Source organism: Crinia signifera, chromosome 3 (assembly GCF_055691185.1).
Source record: "Crinia signifera chromosome 3, ASM5569118v1, whole genome shotgun sequence".
Classification (NCBI taxonomy): domain Eukaryota; kingdom Metazoa; phylum Chordata; class Amphibia; order Anura; family Myobatrachidae; genus Crinia; species Crinia signifera.
The window spans coordinates 340,271,625-340,293,050 of record NC_139219.1 but is presented as its reverse complement, the minus strand read 5'-3'; the positions used below and the strand labels follow the sequence as shown (position 1 = coordinate 340,293,050).

At 47.1% G+C, this 21,426-nt stretch overlaps 1 protein-coding gene across 1 annotated transcript in view; it reads right to left on the bottom strand.

Moving 5' to 3' along the window:
• Positions 1-2,278: 2,278 nt before the first annotated feature.
• The window catches only part of LOC146064936 (scavenger receptor cysteine-rich domain-containing group B protein-like), an 87,140-nt gene continuing 67,992 nt past the window's right edge, over positions 2,279-21,426 (bottom strand). Inside the window, exon 7 of the mRNA XM_083178977.1 lies at positions 2,279-12,793. Coding sequence (XP_083035103.1) covers positions 12,786-12,793 — 8 coding nt within the window. The 3' untranslated portion in view covers positions 2,279-12,785. The remainder of the gene's footprint in view (positions 12,794-21,426) is intronic.

Here is a 21,426-nt window from a genome sequence, read left to right as displayed (position 1 = left end):
CCCTGACCACAGGAGAATTTACTTAATACTTTCAACAGATATCCCCACTCTACTGAGTCGAACGCTTTGGCGGCGTCCAACGACGCCACCGCCGCGCCCGTCCCAGTCTCCTCTCCCGACTGTAAATGACTGAACAGTCTTCTGATGTTTTGCATAGTACTTCTCCCCGGCATAAATCCAGTCTGATCTCCGTGGACGATTGACCCGATCACGGAGTTCAGCCTGGCAGCCAAAATTCTAGCTAAAATTTTAACGTCTGTTGACAATAACGAAATGGGTCGATATGATTCAGGTGACGTGGGATCTTTTCCTGGTTTTAAAATAACAATTATATTGGCCTCTGTCATAGATGACGGCAGTTCACCATACTCAAATAAGTTATTGAATACCTCTAATAAATAAGGTGCAAAAAAATCTTTCCATTTTTTATAGATTTCTCTGTGAACATGTATTTAAAGAACACAGGCAATGGTTAACCTTAACGTTTCAGTATGTCTGGAAGGGAATTGGGCAGGTCGAGAGATGAAGATAGTTGGTGGCACTCACGGGTAAATGAAGAAATTGAGACTTGGTCCAAATAGCTTAATATTTCAATTAATTTGAATTTTCATCAGAAGCTTCTGATGATAATTCTAATGAATAGAATGTTAAGCTGTTTGGACCTAGTCTCAATTTCTTCATTTACCCGTGAGTGCCACCAACTATCTTCATCTATCCACATGCTTGCCAAGGAAGGCACCCGGGGTAAATTTAATTTACATAGGGGTGAGTGCTGAACCCTCTGGACTCTATCTATCTATACATATACATAACAGCAGTGTAGACCCCTGGGCATAGCAATGTATTGGGGCACCTACCGATCCTCCAGCGGTAGGGGTAGGGGAAGCTTTGATGTCCCGCGGGTGGTAGGGGGTATTATATCAACCGCTCAGCATGTAGGGCCTGGATCAGTAATTTCCACTAATTACCCCTTTACTGCACAGATGGTGGGAGATGGGGTGGGAGAAGGGGGCATTGGGCTGAATGAAGGGGCCCTGATACATAACTTCCAGGGTGGTAGAGGATGTTTAATATGCAGAGGAGGGGTGTATAGTGGAGTGGGCTTATTATTCATAATTTTCTGGTGGGAGGACAGCTTGCTTGACTGCAGATATCTCCAGTTCCTGGAACTAGATTTCTTATATTTCTTAAAAACTAGAGAATCTCACCTACCAAATGTTATTGGGGACTAGGGGATCAGAGTTCAGGAGGCAGAGCAATCTGCCAACGAGTATATAAAACTACATACCAGGTGTGTGGAGCTGGAGCACTAACCAGCTGCTGGAAGGCTGATATCTCTGGTTCTGGGAACAGTAGAGACAAGCTACTAGTGTCCATCAAAGGGGGAGAGTCCCAGCTTTTGGAATATACCCTCAGCAAAACTCCAAGTCAGACAGAACCTGAAATATCTGACTGGGAAGAGCAATTAACAGGCTTGGATGGGGACCACTGCTTTGAAGTCAGATATCTCCGGTTCCCCAGGGCTGATTTTTAAAATTCTTGTACCCATGGAAATAGGGGACCCTCAGCCTAGGGCCCCTAGACTCCTGGGTGGGTCTGGGTACTCAGAAACCACCTTTGCGTGCTCCACTGCATAGCTGGTCGTGGGCAGGTTCTAATAGTGGATTATGATGATGATAGTTTCCAGGACAAGTGAAGAGCTACTGACTGTTTGGAAAGGATACGTTGACGCTGTTTCTTTGGGCGGGATGTACTAAATGGAAAATTCTTTGCTCGCATTTCCTATATTTACTAATCCTGATATCCAATTGGGCACCTCCCAGCACCCTGGGCCCGGATCAAAGAAATGGAGTGTCTGGCGCTGATCACAAAGGACGGATTATCAGATGAGCTTTACTTTGTCATACTAATTACATAATAATACCATGTGAGATTAGTATCCGTGTGATGTGTGGCGGGATATTGGTTAGTACAGCTTTGGGCAGAGATTATTATATAGTGCACCTCTGAATCAGCACCTGAAGCTCCTCTCAGTCCAGGAACCTCCACCGCTTTCTTCTCTAGATGCCATGAATCAAGCGTCACATACCGATGAAATCATGTAAGGCAGAAAGCGGAGACCATTGGTGACACATGCTGACAGATGGGGACATTCAGTACATGTCAGGACACTCCAAGGAGGACACATTTACTCCATATCTGTACATGCCACCAATCTGCTCAGGGACCGTAGAGTATGGGACTCATGGTTCCCAAAATCATTGTAAAACACACACTGTAGAAATAGAAGTGTTTTTATTTAAATTTATATATTAATATAAAAGAGAGCAGCGGCTCAGGTGGGTTACAAGTGAGCATGTATCCCAGTGATTATTGTATATGTGAGCAGAGGCTCAGGTGAGTTACAGGTGAGCATGTATCCAGGTGATTAGTGGATATGTGAGCAGCAGCTCAGGTGAGTTACAGGTGAGTATTTATCCAGGTGATTAGTGTATACGTGAGAAGAGGCTCAGGTGAGTTACAGGTGAGCATGTATCCAGGTGATTATTGTATGTGTGAGCAGTGGCTCAGGTGAGTAACAGGTGAGTATTTATCCAGGAGATTATTGTATATGTGAGCAGCAGCTCAGGTGAGTTACAGGTGAGCATGTATCCAGGTGATTAGTGTATATGTGAGTATAGGCTCAGGTGAGTTACAGGTGAGCATGTATCCAGGTGATTAGTGTATATGTGAGTATAGGCTCAGGTGAGTTACAGGTGAGCTTGTATCCAGGTGATTAGTGTATATGTTAGCAGAGGCTCAGGTGAGTTACAGGTGAGCATGTATCCAGGTGACTATTGTATGTGTGAGCAGTGGCTCAGGTGAGTAACAAGTGAGTATTTATCCAGGAGATTATTGTATATGTGAGCAGCAGCTCAGGTGAGTTACAGGCGAGTATTTATCCAGGAGATTATTGTATATGTGAGCAGAGGCTCAGGTGAGTTACAGGTGAGCATGTACCCAGGTGATTAGTGTATATGTGAGCAGAGGCTCAGGTGAGTTACAGGTGAGCATGTATCCAGGTAATTAGTGAATATATTAGCAGCGGCTCAGGTGAGTTACAGGTGAGCATGTATCCAGCTGATTAGTGTATATGTGAGTATAGGCTCAGGTGAGTTACAGGTGAGCTTGTATCCAGGTGATTAGTGTATATGTTAGCAGAGGCTCAGGTGAGTTACAGGTGAGTATTTATCCAGGTGATTAGTGTATGTGTGAGCAGCGGCTCAGGTGAGTTACAGGTGAGTATGTACCCAGGTCATTAGAGCACATGTGAGCAGCAGCTCAGGTGAGTTACAGGTGAGCATGTATATAGGTGATTATTGTATGTGTGAGCAGCGGCTCAGGTGAATTACAGGTGAGCATGTATCCAGGTTATTATTGAATGTGTGAGCAGCAGCTCAGGTGAGTTACAGGTGAGTATTTATCCAGGAGATTATTGTATATGTGAGCAGCAGCTCGGGTGAGTAACAGGTGAGTATTTATCCAAGTGATTATTGTATGTGTGAGCAGTGGCTCAGGTGAGTTACAGGTGAGTATTTATCCAGGTGATTAGTGTATGTGTGAGCAGTGGCTCAGGTGAGTTACAGGTGAGTATTTATCCAGGAGATTATTGTATATGTGAGCAGCAGCTCAGGTGAGTTACAGGTGAGCATGTATCCAGGTGATTAGTGTATATGTGAGTATAGGCTCAGGTGAGTTACAGGTGAGCATGTATCCAGGTGATTAGTGTATATGTGAGTATAGGCTCAGGTGAGTTACAGGTGAGCTTGTATCCAGGTGATTAGTGTATATGTTAGCAGAGGCTCAGGTGAGTTACAGGTGAGCATGTATCCAGGTGACTATTGTATGTGTGAGCAGTGGCTCAGGTGAGTAACAAGTGAGTATTTATCCAGGAGATTATTGTATATGTGAGCAGCAGCTCAGGTGAGTTACAGGCGAGTATTTATCCAGGAGATTATTGTATATGTGAGCAGTGGCTCAGGTGAGTAACAGGTGAGCATGTATCCAGGTGATTAGTGTATATGTGAGCAGAGGCTCAGGTGAGTTACAGGTGAGCATGTACCCAGGTGATTAGTGTATATGTGAGCAGAGGCTCAGGTGAGTTACAGGTGAGCATGTATCTAGGTAATTAGTGAATATATTAGCAGCGGCTCAGGTGAGTTACAGGTGAGCATGTATCCAGCTGATTAGTGTATATGTGAGTATAGGCTCAGGTGAGTTACAGGTGAGCTTGTATCCAGGTGATTAGTGTATATGTTAGCAGAGGCTCAGGTGAGTTACAGGTGAGTATTTATCCAGGTGATTAGTGTATGTGTGAGCAGCGGCTCAGGTGAGTTACAGGTGAGTATGTACCCAGGTCATTAGAGCACATGTGAGCAGCAGCTCAGGTGAGTTACAGGTGAGCATGTATATAGGTGATTATTGTATGTGTGAGCAGCGGCTCAGGTGAATTACAGGTGAGCATGTATCCAGGTTATTATTGAATGTGTGAGCAGCAGCTCAGGTGAGTTACAGGTGAGTATTTATCCAGGAGATTATTGTATATGTGAGCAGCAGCTCGGGTGAGTAACAGGTGAGTATTTATCCAAGTGATGATTGTATGTGTGAGCAGTGGCTCAGGTGAGTTACAGGTGAGTATTTATCCAGGTGATTAGTGTATGTGTGAGCAGTGGCTCAGGTGAGTTACAGGTGAGTATTTATCCAGGAGATTATTGTATATGTGAGCAGCAGCTCAGGTGAGTAACAGGTGAGTATTTATCCAGGAGATTATTGTATATGTGAGCAGTGGCTCAGGTGAGTAACAGGTGAGCATGTATCCAGGTGATTAGTGTATATGTGAGCAGAGGCTCAGGTGAGTTACAGGTGAGCATGTACCCAGGTGATTAGTGTATATGTGAGCAGAGGCTCAGGTGAGTTACAGGTGAGCATGTATCTAGGTAATTAGTGAATATATTAGCAGCGGCTCAGGTGAGTTACAGGTGAGCATGTATCCAGCTGATTAGTGTATATGTGAGTATAGGCTCAGGTGAGTTACAGGTGAGCTTGTATCCAGGTGATTAGTGTATATGTTAGCAGAGGCTCAGGTGAGTTACAGGTGAGTATTTATCCAGGTGATTAGTGTATGTGTGAGCAGCGGCTCAGGTGAGTTACAGGTGAGTATGTACCCAGGTCATTAGAGCACATGTGAGCAGCAGCTCAGGTGAGTTACAGGTGAGCATGTATATAGGTGATTATTGTATGTGTGAGCAGCGGCTCAGGTGAATTACAGGTGAGCATGTATCCAGGTTATTATTGAATGTGTGAGCAGCAGCTCAGGTGAGTTACAGGTGAGTATTTATCCAGGAGATTATTGTATATGTGAGCAGCAGCTCGGGTGAGTAACAGGTGAGTATTTATCCAAGTGATGATTGTATGTGTGAGCAGTGGCTCAGGTGAGTTACAGGTGAGTATTTATCCAGGTGATTAGTGTATGTGTGAGCAGTGGCTCAGGTGAGTTACAGGTGAGTATTTATCCAGGAGATTATTGTATATGTGAGCAGCAGCTCAGGTGAGTAACAGGTGAGTATTTATCCAGGTGATTAGTGTATGTGTGAGCAGCGGCTCAGGTAAGTTACAGGTGAGTATTTATCCAGGTGATTAGTGTATGTGTGAGCAGCGGCTCAGGTGAGTTACAGGTGAGCATGTACCCAGGTGATTAGTGTATGTGTGAGCAGCGGCTCAGGTGAGTTACAGGTGAGCTTGTATCCAGGTGATTAGTGTATGTGTGAGCAGCGGCTCAGGTGAGTTACAGGTGAGCTTGTATCCAGGTGATTAGTGTATATGTGAGCAGCGGCTCAGGTGAGTTACAGGTGAGCATGTATCCAGGTGATTAGTGCACATGTGAGCAGCGGCTCAGGTGAGATACAGGTGAGCTTGTATCCAGGTGATTAGTGTATATGTGAACAGAGGCTCAGGCAAGTTACAGGTGACCATGTATCCAGGTGATTAGCGTATATGTGAGCAGCGGCTCAGGTGAGTTACAGGTGAGCATGTATCCAGGTGATTAGTGTATATGTGAGCAGAGGCTCAGGTGAGTTACAGGTGAGTATGTATCCAGGTGATTAGTGTATATGTGAGCAGCGGCTCAGGTGAGTTACAGGTGAGTATGTAACTAGGTGATTAGTGTATATGTGAGCAGCGGCTCAGGTGAGTTACAGGTGAGCATTTATCCAGGTGATTAGTGTATATGTGAGCAGCGGCTCAGGTGAGTTACAGGTGAGCATTTATCCAGGTGATTAGTGTATATGTGAGCAGCGGCTCAGGTGAGTTACAGGTGAGTATTTATTCAGGTTATTAGTGTATGTTTGAGCAGCCGCTCAGGTGAGTAACAGGTGAGTATTTATCCAGGTGATTAGTGTATGTGTGAGCAGCGGCTCAGGTAAGTTACAGGTGAGTATTTATCGAGGTGATTAGTGTATGTGTGAGCAGCGGCTCAGGTGAGTTACAGGTGAGTATGTACCCAGGTGATTAGTGCACATGTGAGCAGCGGCTCAGGTGAGTTACAGGTGAGCATGTATCCAGGTGGTTATTGTATGTGTGAGCAGTGGCTCAGGTAAGTTAAAGGTCAGTGTTTATCCAGGAGATTATTGTATATGTGAGTAGCAGCTCAGGTGAGTAACAGGTGAGTATTTATCCAGGTGATTATTGTATGTGTGAGCAGCGGCTCAGGTGAGTTACAGGTGAGCATGTATCCAGGTGATTAAGATATATGTGAGCAGAGGCTCAGGTGAGTAACAGGTGAGTATGTATCCAAGTGATTATTGTATATGTGAGCAGAGGCTCAGGTGAGTTACAGTTGAGCATGTACCCAGGTGATTAGTGTATATGTTAGCAGCGGCTCAGGTGAGTTACAGGTGAGCTTGTATCCAGGTGATTAGTGTATATGTGAATAGAGGCTCAGGTGAGTTACAGGTGAGTATGTATCCAGGTGATTAGTGCACATGTGAGCAGCAGCTTAGGTGAGTTACAGGTGAGTATGTATCCAGGTGATTAGTGTATATGTGAGCAGAGGCTCAGGTGAGTTACAGGTGAGCATTTATCCTGGTGATTAGTGTATATGTGAGCAGAGGCTCAGGATAGTTACAGGTGAGCATGTATCCAGGTACTTAGTGTATATGTAAGCAGCGGCTCAGGTGAGTTACAGGTGAGTATGTATCCAGGTGATTAGTGTATATGTGAGCAGAGGCTCAGGTGAGTTACAGGTGAGCATGTACCCAGGTGATTAATATATATGTGAGCAGAGGCTCAGGTGAGTTACAGGTGAGTATGTATCCAGGTGATTAGTGTATACGTGAGCAGAGGCTCAGGTGAGTTACAGGTAAGCATGTATCCAGGTGATTAAGATATAAGTGAGCAGAGGCTCAGGTGAGTTACAGGTGAGCATGTATCCAGGTGATTAGTTTATATGTGAGCAGAGGCTCAGGTGAGTAACAGGTGAGTATGTATTCAGGTGATTAGTGTATACGTGAGCAGAGGCTCAGGTGAGTTACAGGTGAGCAAGTACCCAGGTGATTAGTGTATATGTGAGCAGAGGCTCAGGTGAGTAACAGGTGAGCATGTATCCAGGTGATTATTGTATATGTGAGCAGAGGTTCAGGTGAGTTACAAGTGAGCATGTACCAAGGTGATTAGTGTATATGTGAGCAGAGGCCCAGGTGAGTTACAGGTGAGCATGTACCCAGGTGATTAGTGTATGTGTGAGCAGAGGCTCAGGTGAGTTACAGGTGAGCATGTATCCAGGTTTTTAGTGTATATGTGAGCAGAGGCTCAGGTGAGTTACAGGTGAGTATGTATCCAGGTGATTAGTGCACATGTGAGCAGCAGCTTAGGTGAGTTACAGGTGAGCATGTATCCAGGTGATTAGTGTATATGTGAGCAGAGGCTCAGGTGAGTTACAGGTGAGCATGTATCCAGGTTATTAAGATATATGTGAGCAGAGGCTCAGGTGAGTTACAGGTGAGCATGTACCCAGGTGATTAGTGTATGTGTGAGCAGAGGCTCAGGTGAGTTACAGGTGAGCATGTATCCAGGTGATTAGTATATATGTGAGCAGAGGCTCAGGTGAGTTACAGGTGAGCATGTATCCAGGTGATTAAGATATATGTAAACATAGGCTCAGGTGAGATACAGGTGAGCATGTATCCAGGTGATTAAGATATATGTGAGCAGAGGCTCAGGTGAGTTACAGGTGAGCATGTACCCAGGTGATTAATATATATGTTAGCAGCGGCTCAGGTGAGTTACAGGTGAGCATGTATCCAGGTGATTAGTGTATATGTGAGTATAGGCTCAGGTGAGTTACAGGTGACCATGTATCCAGGTGATTAGTGTATATGTGAGCAGTGGCTCAGGGGAGTTACAGGTGAGCATGTACCCAGGTGATAAGTGTATATGTGAGCAGAGGCTCAGGTGAGTTACAGGTGAGCATGTATCCAGGTGATTAGTGTATATGTGCGCAGATGCTCAGGTGAGTTACAGGTGAATATGCATCCAGCTAATAAGTGTATATGTGAGCAGCGGCTCAGGTGAGTTACAGGTGAGCATGTATACAGGTAATTAGTGTATATGTGAGCAGCGGCTCAGGTGAGTTACATGTGACCATGTACCCAGGTGATTAGTGTATATGTGAGCAGTGGCTCAGGTGAGTTACAGGTGAGCATGTACCCAGGTGATTAGTGTATATGTGAGCAGCAGCTTAGGTAAGTTACAGGTGAGCATGTATCCAGGTGATTAGTGCACATGTGAGCAGCATCTCAGGTGAGTTACAGGTGACCATGTATCCAGGTGATTAGTGTATATGTGAGCAGCGGCTCAGTTGAGTTACAGGTGACCATGTACCCAGGTGATTAGTGTATATGTGAGCAGTGGCTCAGGGGAGTTACAGGTGAACATGTACCCAGGTGATAAGTGTATATGTGAGCAGAGGCTCAGGTGAGTTACAGGTGAGCATGTATCCAGGTGATTAGTGTATATGTGCGCAAATGCTCAGGTGAGTTACAGGTGAATATGCATCCAGGTGATAAGTGTATATGTGAGCAGCGGCTCAGGTGAGTTACAGGTGAGCATGTATACAGGTAATTAGTGTATATGTGAGCAGCGGCTCAGGTGAGTTACATGTGACCATGTACCCAGGTGATTAGTGTATATGTGAGCAGTGGCTCAGGTGAGTTACAGGTTAGCATGTATCCAGGTGATTAGTGCACATGTGAGCAGCATCTCAGGTGAGTTACAGGTGAGCATGTGTCCAGGTGATTAAGATATATGTGAGCAGAGGCTCAGGTGAGTTACAGGTGAGCATGTACCCAGGTGATTAGTGTATGTGTGAGCAGAGGCTCAGTTGAGTTACAGGTGAGCATGTATCCAGGTGATTAGTATATATGTGAGCAGAGGCTCAGGTGAGTTACAGGTGAGCATGTATCCAGGTGATTAAGATATATGTAAACAGAGGCTCAGGTGAGATACAGGTTAGCATGTATCCAGGTGATTAAGATATATGTGAGCAGAGGCTCAGGTGAGTTACAGGTGAGTATGTATCCAGGTGATTAGTGTATACGTGAGCAGAGGCTCAGGTGAGTTACAGGTAAGCATGTATCCAGGTGATTAAGATATATGTAAACAGAGGCTCAGGTGAGATACAGGTGAGCATGTATCCAGGTGATTAGTGTATATGTGAGCAGAGGCTCAGGTGAGTTACAGGTGAGTATGTATCCAGGTGATTAGTGTATATGTGAGCAGAGGCTCAGGTGAGTTACAGGTGAGCATGTACCCAGGTGATTAATATATATGTGAGCAGAGCAGGTGAGTTACAGGTGAGCATGTATCCAGGTGATTATTGTATATGTGAGCAGAGGCTCAGGTGAGTTACAAGTGAGCATGTACCCAGGTGATTAGTGTATATGTGAGCAGAGGCTCAGGTGAGTTACAGGTGAGCATGTACCCAGGTGATTAGTGTATGTGTGAGCAGAGGCTCAGGTGAGTTACAGGTGAGCATGTATCCAGGTTTTTAGTGTATATGTGAGCAGAGGCTCAGGTGAGTTACAGGTGAGTATGTATCCAGGTGATTAGTGCACATGTGAGCAGTAGCTTAGGTGAGTTACAGGTGAGCAAGTACCCAGGTGATTAGTGTATATGTGAGCAGAGGCTCAGGTGAGTAACAGGTGAGCATGTACCCAGGTGATTAGTGTATATGTGAGCAGAGGCTCAGGTGAGTTACAGGTGAGCATGTATCCAGGTGATTAGTATATATGTGAGCAGAGGCTCCGGTGAGTTACAGGTGAGCATGTATCCAGGTAATTAAGATATATGTGAGCAGAGGCTCAGGTGAGTTACAGGTGAGCATGTACCCAGGTGATTAATATATATGTTAGCAGCGGCTCAGGTGAGTTACAGGTGAGCATGTATCCAGGTGATTAGTATATATGTGATTATAGGCTCAGGTGAGTTACAGGTGACCATGTATCCAGGTGATTAGTGTATATGTGAGCAGCGGCTCAGGTGAGTTACAGGTGACCATGTACCCAGGTGATTAGTGTATATGTGAGCAGTGGCTCAGGGGAGTTGCAGGTGAGCATGTACCCAGGTGATAAGTGTATATGTGAGCAGAGGCTCAGGTGAGTTACAGGTGAGCATGTATCCAGGTGATTAGTGTATATGTGAGCAGCGGCTCAGGTGAGTTACAGGTGACCATGTACCCAGGTGATTAGTGTATATGTGCGCAGATGCTCAGGTGAGTTACAGGTGAATATGCATCCAGGTGATAAGTGTATATGTGAGCAGCGGCTCAGGTGAGTTACAGGTGAGCATGTATACAGGTAATTAGTGTATATGTGAGCAGCGGCTCAGGTGAGTTACATGTGACCATGTACCCAGGTGATTAGTGTATATGTGAGCAGTGGCTCAGGTGAGTTACAGGTGAGCATGTACCCAGGTGATTAATGCACATGTGAGCAGCATCTCAGGTGAGTTACAGGTGAGTATGTAACCAGGTGATTAGTGTATACGTGAGCAGCGGCTCAGGTAAGTTACAGGTGATCATGTATCCAGGTGATTAGTGTATATGTTAGCAGCGGCTCAGGTGAGTTACAGGTGAGCATGTACCCAGGTGATTAATATATATGTGAGCAGAGGCTCAGGTGAGTTACAGGTGAGCATGTACCCAGGTGATAAGTGTATATGTGAGCAGCGGCTCAGGTGAGTTATAGGTGAGCTTGTATCCAGATAATTAGTGTATATGTGAGCAGTGGCTCAGGTGAGTTACATGTGACCATGTACCCAGGTGATTAGTGTATATGTGAGCAGAGGCTCAGGTGAGTTACAGGTGAGCATGTACCCAGGTGATTAGTGTATGTGTGAGCAGAGGCTCAGGTGAGTTACAGGTGAGCATGTATCCAGGTGATTATGATATATGTGAGCAGAGGCTCAGGTGAGTTACAGGTGAGCATGTACCCAGGTGATTAGTGTATATGATAGCAGCGGCTCAGGTGAGTTACAGGTGAGCATGTACTCAGGTGATTAGTGTATATGATAGCAGCGGCTCAGGTGAGTTACAGGTGAGTTACAGGTGAGCTTGTATCCAGGTGATTAGTGTGTATGTGAGCAGAGGCTCAGGTGAGTTACAGGTGAGCATGTATCCAGGTGATTAATATATATGTGAGCAGAGGCTCAGGTGAGTTACAGGTGACCATGTATCCAGGTGATTAGTGTATATGTGAGCAGAGGCTCAGGTGAGTTACAGGTGAGCATGTATCCAGGTGATTAGTGTATGTGTGAGCAGCGGCTCAGGTGAGTTACAGGTGAGTATGTATCCAGGTGATTAGTGTATATGTGAGCAGAGGCTCAGGTGAGTTACAGGTGAGCATGTATCCAGGTGATTAATATATATGTGAGCAGAGGCTCAGGTGAGTTGCAGGTGACCATGTATCCAGGTGATTAGTGTATATGTGCGCAGAGGCTCAGGTGAGTTACAGGTGAGCATGTATCCAGGTGATAAGTGTATATGTGAGCAGAGGCTCAGGTGAGTTACAGGTGAGCATGTATCCAGGTGATTAGTGTATATGTGAGCAGAGGCTCAGGTGAGTTACAGGTGAGCATGTATCCAGGTGATTAATATATATGTGAGCAGAGGCTCAGGTGAGTTACAGGTGAGTATGTATCCAGGTGATTAGTGTATATGTGAGCAGCGGCTCAGGTGAGTTACAGGTGAGCATGTATCCAGGTGATTATTGTATATGTGAGCAGCGGCTCAGGTGAGTTACAGGTGAGCCTGTACCCAGGTGATTAGTGTATATGTTAGCAGCGGCTCAGGTGAGTTACAGGTGACCATGTATCCAGGTGATTATTGTATATGTGAGCAGAGGCTCAGGTGAGTTACATGTGACCATGTACCCAGGTGTTTAGTGTATATGTGAGCAGTGGCTCAGGTGAGTTACAGGTGAGCATGTATCCAGGTAATTAGTGTATAAGTGAGCAGTGGCTCAGGTGAGTTACATGTGACCATGTACCCAGGTGATTAGTGTATATGTGAGCAGTGGCTCAGGTGAGTTACAGGTGAGCATGTATCCAGGTAATTAGTGTATAAGTGAGCAGTGGCTCAGGTGAGTTACAAGTGAGTATTATTAATACAATGGATAAAGCGATAATGAATTCTGCAGACCAGTAACAAAATTTCTGCGGACATATACCATCCCTGGACATCCTAAGTGTACGGGCTAGTGTTCTGTAAAACAAAATAAACATTTAAACATTTGAGGAGCTGAGATGACAAATTACTATAATTCATAAACTACACATACAACAGTCACATATGTAAGGCACAGGGCGTCGAGACAGTGACAGTGATAATGCTTTAGCATCGATAGTACTAATACTGTACGCAGAGTGATAATGATAAATCTACATGTATAAGTGATAATGCTGTGTGTACAAGTCATAGTGATACTGCTGTGCGTACAAGTGATATTGATAGTGCTGTATGTACAAGTCATAGTGATAATGCTGGGTACTTGTGTATTATCTGGGCGCCCGATTTTTTTTATCGGGCTGATAAAATCGCGTCTATCGCATTGCATGCGATGGACGCGATTTTTCCATAGGAATCAATGTAAAATGGTCCCAAATGGTCCCTGAGACCATTAGGGTCAATGTGAAATGCCCCGCAGGCCCCACCATTGTTTGTATGCCCCCTCATTGTTAACGCCACCCCACCATCAACGCCAACCCGAAGCGTGGCGAGCGTAGCGAGCCCGCAAGGGGCGGTGGTACGCGTCCTACGACCTTTTCATACCCCTACTATCCACGTCAGCGTGGAGTTGATTCTATATAGTGTGGCGAGTGCAGCGAGCCACCGAGCCCGAAGCGTGGCGAGCGCACACGCATTACTTCACTGGTATTACGCGTCTCCTCGCGGGGCTCGCTGCGCTCGCCACACTATAAAATCGACTCCACTCCGACGTGGATAGTAGGGGTATGAAAAGGTCGGAGGACGCGTACCACCGCCCCTCGCAGGTTCGCTGCGCTCGCCACGCTTCGGGTTGGCGTTGATGGTGGGGTGGCGTTAACAATGAGGGGGCATACAAACAATGGTGGGGCCTGCGGGGCATTTCACATTGACCCTAATGGTCTCAGGGACCATTTCGGACCATTTAACATTGATTCCTATGGAAAATCACGTCAATCGCATCGCATGCGATTTGGTTGCATGCGATGAGATTATCGCGGGAAATCACGTTCATTGCATTGCATGCCTTAAGTTAAAGCATGCAATTAACAAAATCGGGCGCCCAGATAATACACAAGTACTTAATGCTGTGTGCACGAGTTATAGCATACCTCCCAACTAGGGTGGCCAATCCCGGGATCGGGATCGGCAGGATCCCGGGATTTGGCCTAAAAAATGCCGGGATTTGAATCCCGGGATTTCGGGATTATATGCGCATGCGCATATCTAATGCCGGGCAGCGTCTGAGCGAGTGCTCAGACGCTACCCAGGAGTTCCTGATCCCCAGACTGCAGTCTGGAGCGGGTATGGGCAGTCCGACCTGCGCAGCGTGACCTCTGACCATCACGCTGCGCAGGTCGGACTGCCCATACCTGCTCCAGAATCATCTCTGACCTGGACCGGACCTGGCAGCGTCGGCCGCCCGCTCTGCTGCCCGCCTGCTGGACCGGACCTGGCAGCGTCGGCCGCCCGCTCTGCTGCCCGCCCGCCCGCTGGACCGGACCTGGCAGCGTCAGCCGTCGGCTCTGCTGCTGCTGCTACCGCCGCCGACGCCTCCCGCTCCTGTCTGCCCTGCTCCTGGCCGCCGGTGTAAGTAAATGAATGTGCGGGGCGGCTGAAGCAGGGGGTGGACTGGGCTTCTTGTTTTATTGTAGTGTGTTTTATGGCCTAAACTGACTTAGAGATTGAAAAAATGCCCCGGGATTAGCATCCCTACTCCCAACTTTTCAAGTTTAGCAGCCGGGACGCTGCTGGTGCCAATTTTTGGGGGGCGTGGCCTAATTCGGGGGCGTGGCCTATACTCGCTGCTCTCCCGCGAGGCCACGCCCCCTTTTGCCGCTATGGGGGCATGACCCAGAGGCTCTGTGAGCCTCTAGCCATGCACCCAGCCCCCTGGCTGCGGGAATAGACGCTGTGCGCATGCGCACAGCGTTTATTCCCCGCTGCTTAGCAGCCGACAGGGGGGACTCCCAACAGCCCCCCCACACCGCGGGACACTGCCGCCCGCGGGTGGGACATCGGGACAGGCCCTGACAATCGGGACTGTCCCGATAAAATTGGTACTGTTGGGAGGTATGGTTATAGTGAGAATGCTGTGTGTACAAGTCATAATGATAATGCTGTAAGCAGAGTGATATGCTGTGTTCACAAGTGATAATGATAATGTCATGTGCACAATTGACAGTAATAAGCTGTGTGCACAAGTGACAGTAATAATTCTGTGTGTACATGTGATAGTGATAATGCTGTGTGCATAAGTGATTGTACACCTCCCAACATGACCCATGCCAGGAGGGACAAATTACTCTGCTTCTGGACTTTTTCTCTTAATGTATGATTGCCATCACCTGTGTTGAACAGGTTCACTAATAAGAAAGGTGTTTCTCCACAGGTGATGGCAATCATTAATTAAGTGGGAAGTCCAGGAGCAGAGCAATGTGTCCCTCCTGGAGAGAATCATGTTGGTAGGTATGTGATTGTGATCACACAGGGCGGTATTCAATGAGCCAGAATCGCCAAGTTTTATGGCGATTCTGTGTTTTTTTCGTGTCTGACGGTGATTTTTGGAGCTCCTAATGCGAATCACCCTATTCAATGACCTATAATCGCCGATAAGGACCGGTGAATGAAGCACCAATCGCCAAATGTTATTCTCTACAAATCGCCGTTTTTAGTCTATAGGATTTTGCATGGGGAATCGACGGTAGTCGAGGGGAATCGCCAAAAGTGTATTCAATGAGAAGTTGGCGATTCCTTTTTCTTGTTACATATCGCCGTTCCTCACCGAGTGTCCCTCGTCATCTTTTTCTGGTGAACTTTTATAGGAACATGTCAAATAATTGGTTTTAAGTGTTCTATTTAACTGTGCAAGTGTAATGTATTATTATTTGCTGCCCTTGTGTGATGTGATGGTCGTAGAAGTGCTATACAAATATATATTTAATTTTTTGAGGTATTTTTTTTTTCTCCCACAAAGCACTGTTCTTACCCATGGTGCACCTCACTTACCCATGATTCTCCTCCCCACCTCACTCCTTCGTTTGGCTTTTGTGCAGATTACCCAGATTTTGCCGTCTGCTGTATTGGAAGCGTTTATTCAGGGTAATTTGCATTTTTCTTGCATTTCACTGCAATTTTTTAAACACTGACGACATTAATGAAGCTGTTTAGGGAAACGCAGGGTTGGCTGAGAATCGCCGTTAGGGCCGGCGATTCTCAGCCACGTTGAATAGGGTGACTCGGCGACTCCCCACGAATCCCCATGCATGGCGATTGGCAGCAAAAAACCGGCGATTGGCTGGCGAATGAAAAAACTGAATCGCTGTGACCAACGATTCAGCTCATTGAATACCGCCCACAGTGTGCACAAGTGATAGTGATAATGCTGTGAGAAGAGTGATAGTGACAATGCTGTGAGCAGAGTGATAGTGACAATGCTGTGTGCACAAGTGATAGTGCTAATTCTCTAAGCAGATTGGTAGTGATAATGCTGCATGTACAGTATAAGTGATAATGCTTTAAGCAGACCACTCGACCACTGTGAGCAGAGTGATAATTTTGTGTGCACATGATTATGATAATGAGATTTATGTCTTACCTGGTAAATTTCTTTCTTCGAGGACATCAGGGGCCACAGCGTTACAGTGGGACGTCCTAAAGCAGCCACCTATGGGTGGGGACGCGCCTGTGCCGCAGCCAACACACTCTGGCCGAAGGCCGAGTCCTGGGAGGCAAACGTGTCAAAAGCGCAAAAACGCAAGACAGTAATGGCGGATGACCAAGTCGCCGCCCTGCAAATTTGCTCAACTTTAGCACCGCCTCTTACAGCCCAGGACACCTCCACAGACCTAACAGAATGTGCCCGAATCCCCGCCGGAACCGGGAGGGAGGTGTCCAAATATGCCTGCCAGAGCGACTCCAGCGGGCAGTAGTTTGCGTAGAGGCGGGCCACCCTCTCATCCGAACACCATATTGTACAAAGAGAGAGAGAGAGTATGACTAGTGCAACAGCCTAGAACAGTGCACACAGATGCGCCCCAGCCGGACAACGTCCAAGGAGGACCAAGCCGTAGTAACAACAGACTGTCTAAATGCCGGAACAATAATGTCCTGGTTGACCTGAAAGCTGGACACCACCTAATGTAGGTGAGAAGTAACGGTAGGAAGAACCGCCAGGTTAAAACGAAAGACCAAGAATAAAGGACTTACGGGACAGAGCTGACGTGTCAGAGACTCCCCTGGCCAAATCTATCGCCACAAGAAAATGATCTTCCAGGCAAGTCAACACAGGTCCACCAACCGCAAGGGCACAACAGGTGGGCCCTGAAGCCGACAGGATTAGAGAGATCCCCTGGGGTGACCGGGGTAACAAAGGGAGGCTGGATATGGAAGACACCCTGCAGGAATGTGCAGACATCCGTCGACAGGGCCACTCTGTACAAGGCCGAAATCTGAACCTTTAAAGATGAGAAATGCAACACAGCCTCCAGACCCTTCTGCAAGAAGGCAGAACCCTAGCCAGGCAGTAAGTCCCGGAATCTGAAGCGTAGCATTCGCACCAGGAAAAGTAAGCCCTCCAAATGCGATGGTACACCCCTGTCTAGAAAGGTTTCCTTGCCCTGTGCATAGTGGGGGTCACTCTTGAGTAAAACCCACTGGGCCTTTTACCCGGGAGGTCTCAACAGCCATCCCGTCAAAGCCAGGTGCCTCAAAGTCGAGAGAGAGAGAGGCGGACCCTGAAAGAGCCGGCCTGTGCCCAGGGATAAGCGAATAGGAGGGGCTACTGACAAGGACTGCTGATCTGAACACCCGATTCGTCTGGGCCAAGGTGGAGCAACCAGACTCATCGTGCCGCCCTCCGGCTTCAGTTTGCGATACATTCGCAAAAGGAGGAAAAGCGCCATCAGTGTGTATGGCCACGGAGCGCCAGGGCATCTACCGGGCAAGCCCCCCTCTAAACCCGCACAGTGGTGGTTTGAGGGTATGGCGAGAGGCCATCAAGGCCACCTCGGTTGGGCCCCACCATTGTTCCATCATCTGAAACACCTCCCGATGGAGGGTCAAATCGTCGGCATCCAGGGTTTGACGGCCAAGGAAGACCGCCACCCAATTCAGGACTACAGAGATAAAGATTGCTGAAAGAGCAGGGATCATCTCTGAAAGATGCAGGATGCTTCCGCCATAGTGGGCTGACAACGAGTGCCACCCTGGTGGTTAACCTAAGCCACCCTTGTAGCAATGTCCGACTGGACCTGCACCGGGCAACCCCTAAGTTAGGGTTCCGCCAGGCAGACTGCCCGGAAGATTGTCTTCAGTTTGAGGACGATGATGAAGAGCTGGGCCACCAGAGTGGTCCAGATACCATGGAACGACCTCTGGGAAGTGACCACCCTCCAAACACGGAGGGCTAGCATGCGTGGCTATGAGTGTCTACTAGTGGATCCAGTAGTGAGGTCCCGTCCCGGCGCCACCAGGAAAAAGGGGGGGGGGGCCTGCTGGAGACCAGGCGAACTTCTGGGCCCAGATATTGTGATAGGGTCCCAACCCCCTGGAGAGTATCTTCCCCTGTACAGGGTGGGAATGGAACTGGGCCTATTCGGCCAATGCGAAGGCCGATACCACCAACCCCAGGGCCCCCCTGCAGGCATGCACAGACACCCACCAGGGGGAGAAGAGATGTCTGATCCTGGACTGTAGAGCCAGATGGCAATCCCCCAGAAGGTATATCCTCTGCCGAATAGAATCTAAACCGGCCCTCATATCTGGCTCTGGCCCAAATAAAGACCTTTTATATAGACTGCGCTTATATGGCAGGTGCACGTGGGCTAAATCAACGATCACTACTAAATAATAAATAAATATATATTTATTAGTATGAATATATCAATATATAAAATTAAAATGAATTTTCTTTATATACATTTATACATAAAGAGACATATATAAACTCAACACAATAAAAATCGGTGGCCACCTAAAAATATATGAATAAATCAATAGTTAAATATTGCTTCACAAAAGGAAGCTTTCCTTGATAAGGATGGATATCGCTTTTCCAGCCAATCTATTGCGTTTCGCTCGTATTGGAGCTTTTTCACTCTTTGAAAAAGCTCCAATACGAGCGAAACGCGTTAGAGGAGAATTGCCCGGTGTCTTTATCCAAAGAAGGGACCTCTAAACAGCCAGCAATCACCGATATTATCCGCTTACAGCAGCACAAACAGAGACCGCAGATCCATTCCTTCCAGCTGACAGAGAGCGGGTGAGAGACGCGACTCTGCAGCTTTACGCAAACAGCAGCACTAACAGAGACCGCAGATCCATTCTTTCCAGCTGACAGAGAGCGGGTGAGAGACGCGACTCTGCAGCTTCACGGGCCAGCCTGACTGTGACCCCAGCCGTGTGTGAGAGACTGCCGGCTTTTGGGTCAGTGTCACGGTGACGGAGTTCTCTGCGGGTGTAGAACGGAGAGTTACAGACTAAAGTATACTTACCAACTCTCCTGCCTCCCTGCTAATTTATGCTACAGCCCAACTTCACATTTGTATGGAATCTGTGAGTATGAGATTTATCTAAAGTGCACTGGACAATTTATATTAAAACCACAAGCGGTGATTGAAAATTACTAAATTGGCTGCCAATATTGTCCCCTCTTTCACTGGAAAAGCGATATCCATCCTTATCAAGGAAAGCTTCCTTTTGTGAAGCAATATTTAACTATTGATTTATTCATATATTTTTAGGTGGCCACCGATTTTTATTGTGTTGAGTTTATATATGTCTCTTTATGTATAAATGTATATAAAGAAAATTCATTTTAATTTTATATATTGATATATTCATACTAATAAATATATATTTATTTATTATTTAGTAGTGATCGTTGATTTAGCCCACGTGCACCTGCCATATAAGCGCAGTCTATATAAAAGGTCTTTGGTTGGACAGGTGGGGTAAACTCAGGTGCACCCAACACCTGATTAGGTGCGAGATCACAATCGCACCATTTAGTCTGCTGCTCACTATATATAAAATATCCTTGTCACAATATTTAATTAAGATTCTGATAAGCAAAAGTAAAAACATCACAGTTTGATCAGCGCCTATCACTGGGAGAAAAGTATAATACTTTCTTTCCCAAAAATTGTATCTGGCCCAAATAAGAAGGAACCCTTAAAGGGACTTTGAGTTTGGGCCTTCCAAAAGCGCAGACACCGGTCTGTGTGTGCAGCTATGGCTGAAGGTGACCCTCTGGAGGTGAGTGGTGTAATTTCCAGAGCCGCCACCCCCAGGTAAAGTGTCACGTGATGCTCAATAGAGGCAGCAGGGTTTTCTCTGGCACCCCTTATGCAGCGTCCGCTGTGAGAGAAGTTGCTCACGCAACTAAGGCCATAGCCACCCAAACAGATGCCTGGGGCAGGAGTGCGTCCACTTTAGGGACAGTCTCCCAGGGGACTATGTCCTCCTGTGGAACGGGGTAAAAGGAAGGGAAACTGCCGATGGCAAGCTAAACTTCCTGTTAGAAATCTCTAAACTAATGACCTTAGTCAAGTTCACTGATTTACTTAATAAACCCAGAATACACCTAGGGAGACTCCCAAAGGTGTAGGTGGCTCAGAGGGGTCATTTAAGGTAAGGGTAAGGACCTAGTTGAGAGCCGAGACCAAGGTCGGCACTTCAAGACGAAGTGGGGGATTCACCTTATCACAGGCCTCCCATCTTCCATACCGTCGTCGGCGGTCCCCTCTAGAGGATACTAATCCCAGGTGTCCTCCTTTGTTGCTGACGGAGGAGTGTGGATGACGGGGGTATCCGCGTCTAGCTGCGGGTACGGAGCGCTTCCACTGTGCGGAGAGCTACACCCGCCAAGGTTGGGGACGGCTTTTCTGGGGACCTTGTCCGGAGGCAGATAAGCACTCACCCAAGGGATGATGCCAATCCAAGGCTGCGGGGGCGGTGCAGATAAGAACTTGTCTACTAGCTGCACCGGCAACCCCAAGTAGTCTCCTGAGAGGAGACTGTACCTGTGGGCATCGCCCACGCATTGTAGCAGCCTGTGCATAAGCCGTCCTGTACTAGTCTAATGCGGGCATAGGCCAGCATTATAGGATGTACAAGACATCAGCGCCTGGAAGACGTTGCAGTATTATAGCACTGTGAACCGGCAGCTAAAGGCACAGGTCAGACAATGTACTACAAGTATAGAAGGCATACAATGCCATAGAATAGGCGGGTAGCCTATATGGTACCGCTACACAGTATTCTCTGACCAACAGAGATAGAGTTCAAGCTATACACAGTAAGCTGGTACTATGTACACCATGTGGTGGCGTAGACATTTAGCCCATATGTACGGCTAACACAGTTTCATACTTCTGTTTCATATTTTGGATTGTGGGAGGAAACCGGAGTACCCGGAGTAAACCCACTCAAGCAACACACAAACTCCGCACAGCTAGAGTCATATTTGGGAAATGACCATAGCGCTGTGAAGAAGCAATGCCAACCATCACACCATCTGTGCTGCCCCTACAGTACGCAGTAAGCTACTAGGCACATATAGCAATCATTGCGGTTCTCTGCCTGTGTGGGGCGAGCTCGCTGCGCCTCAGGCCGCATTTCTGACAGGCAGT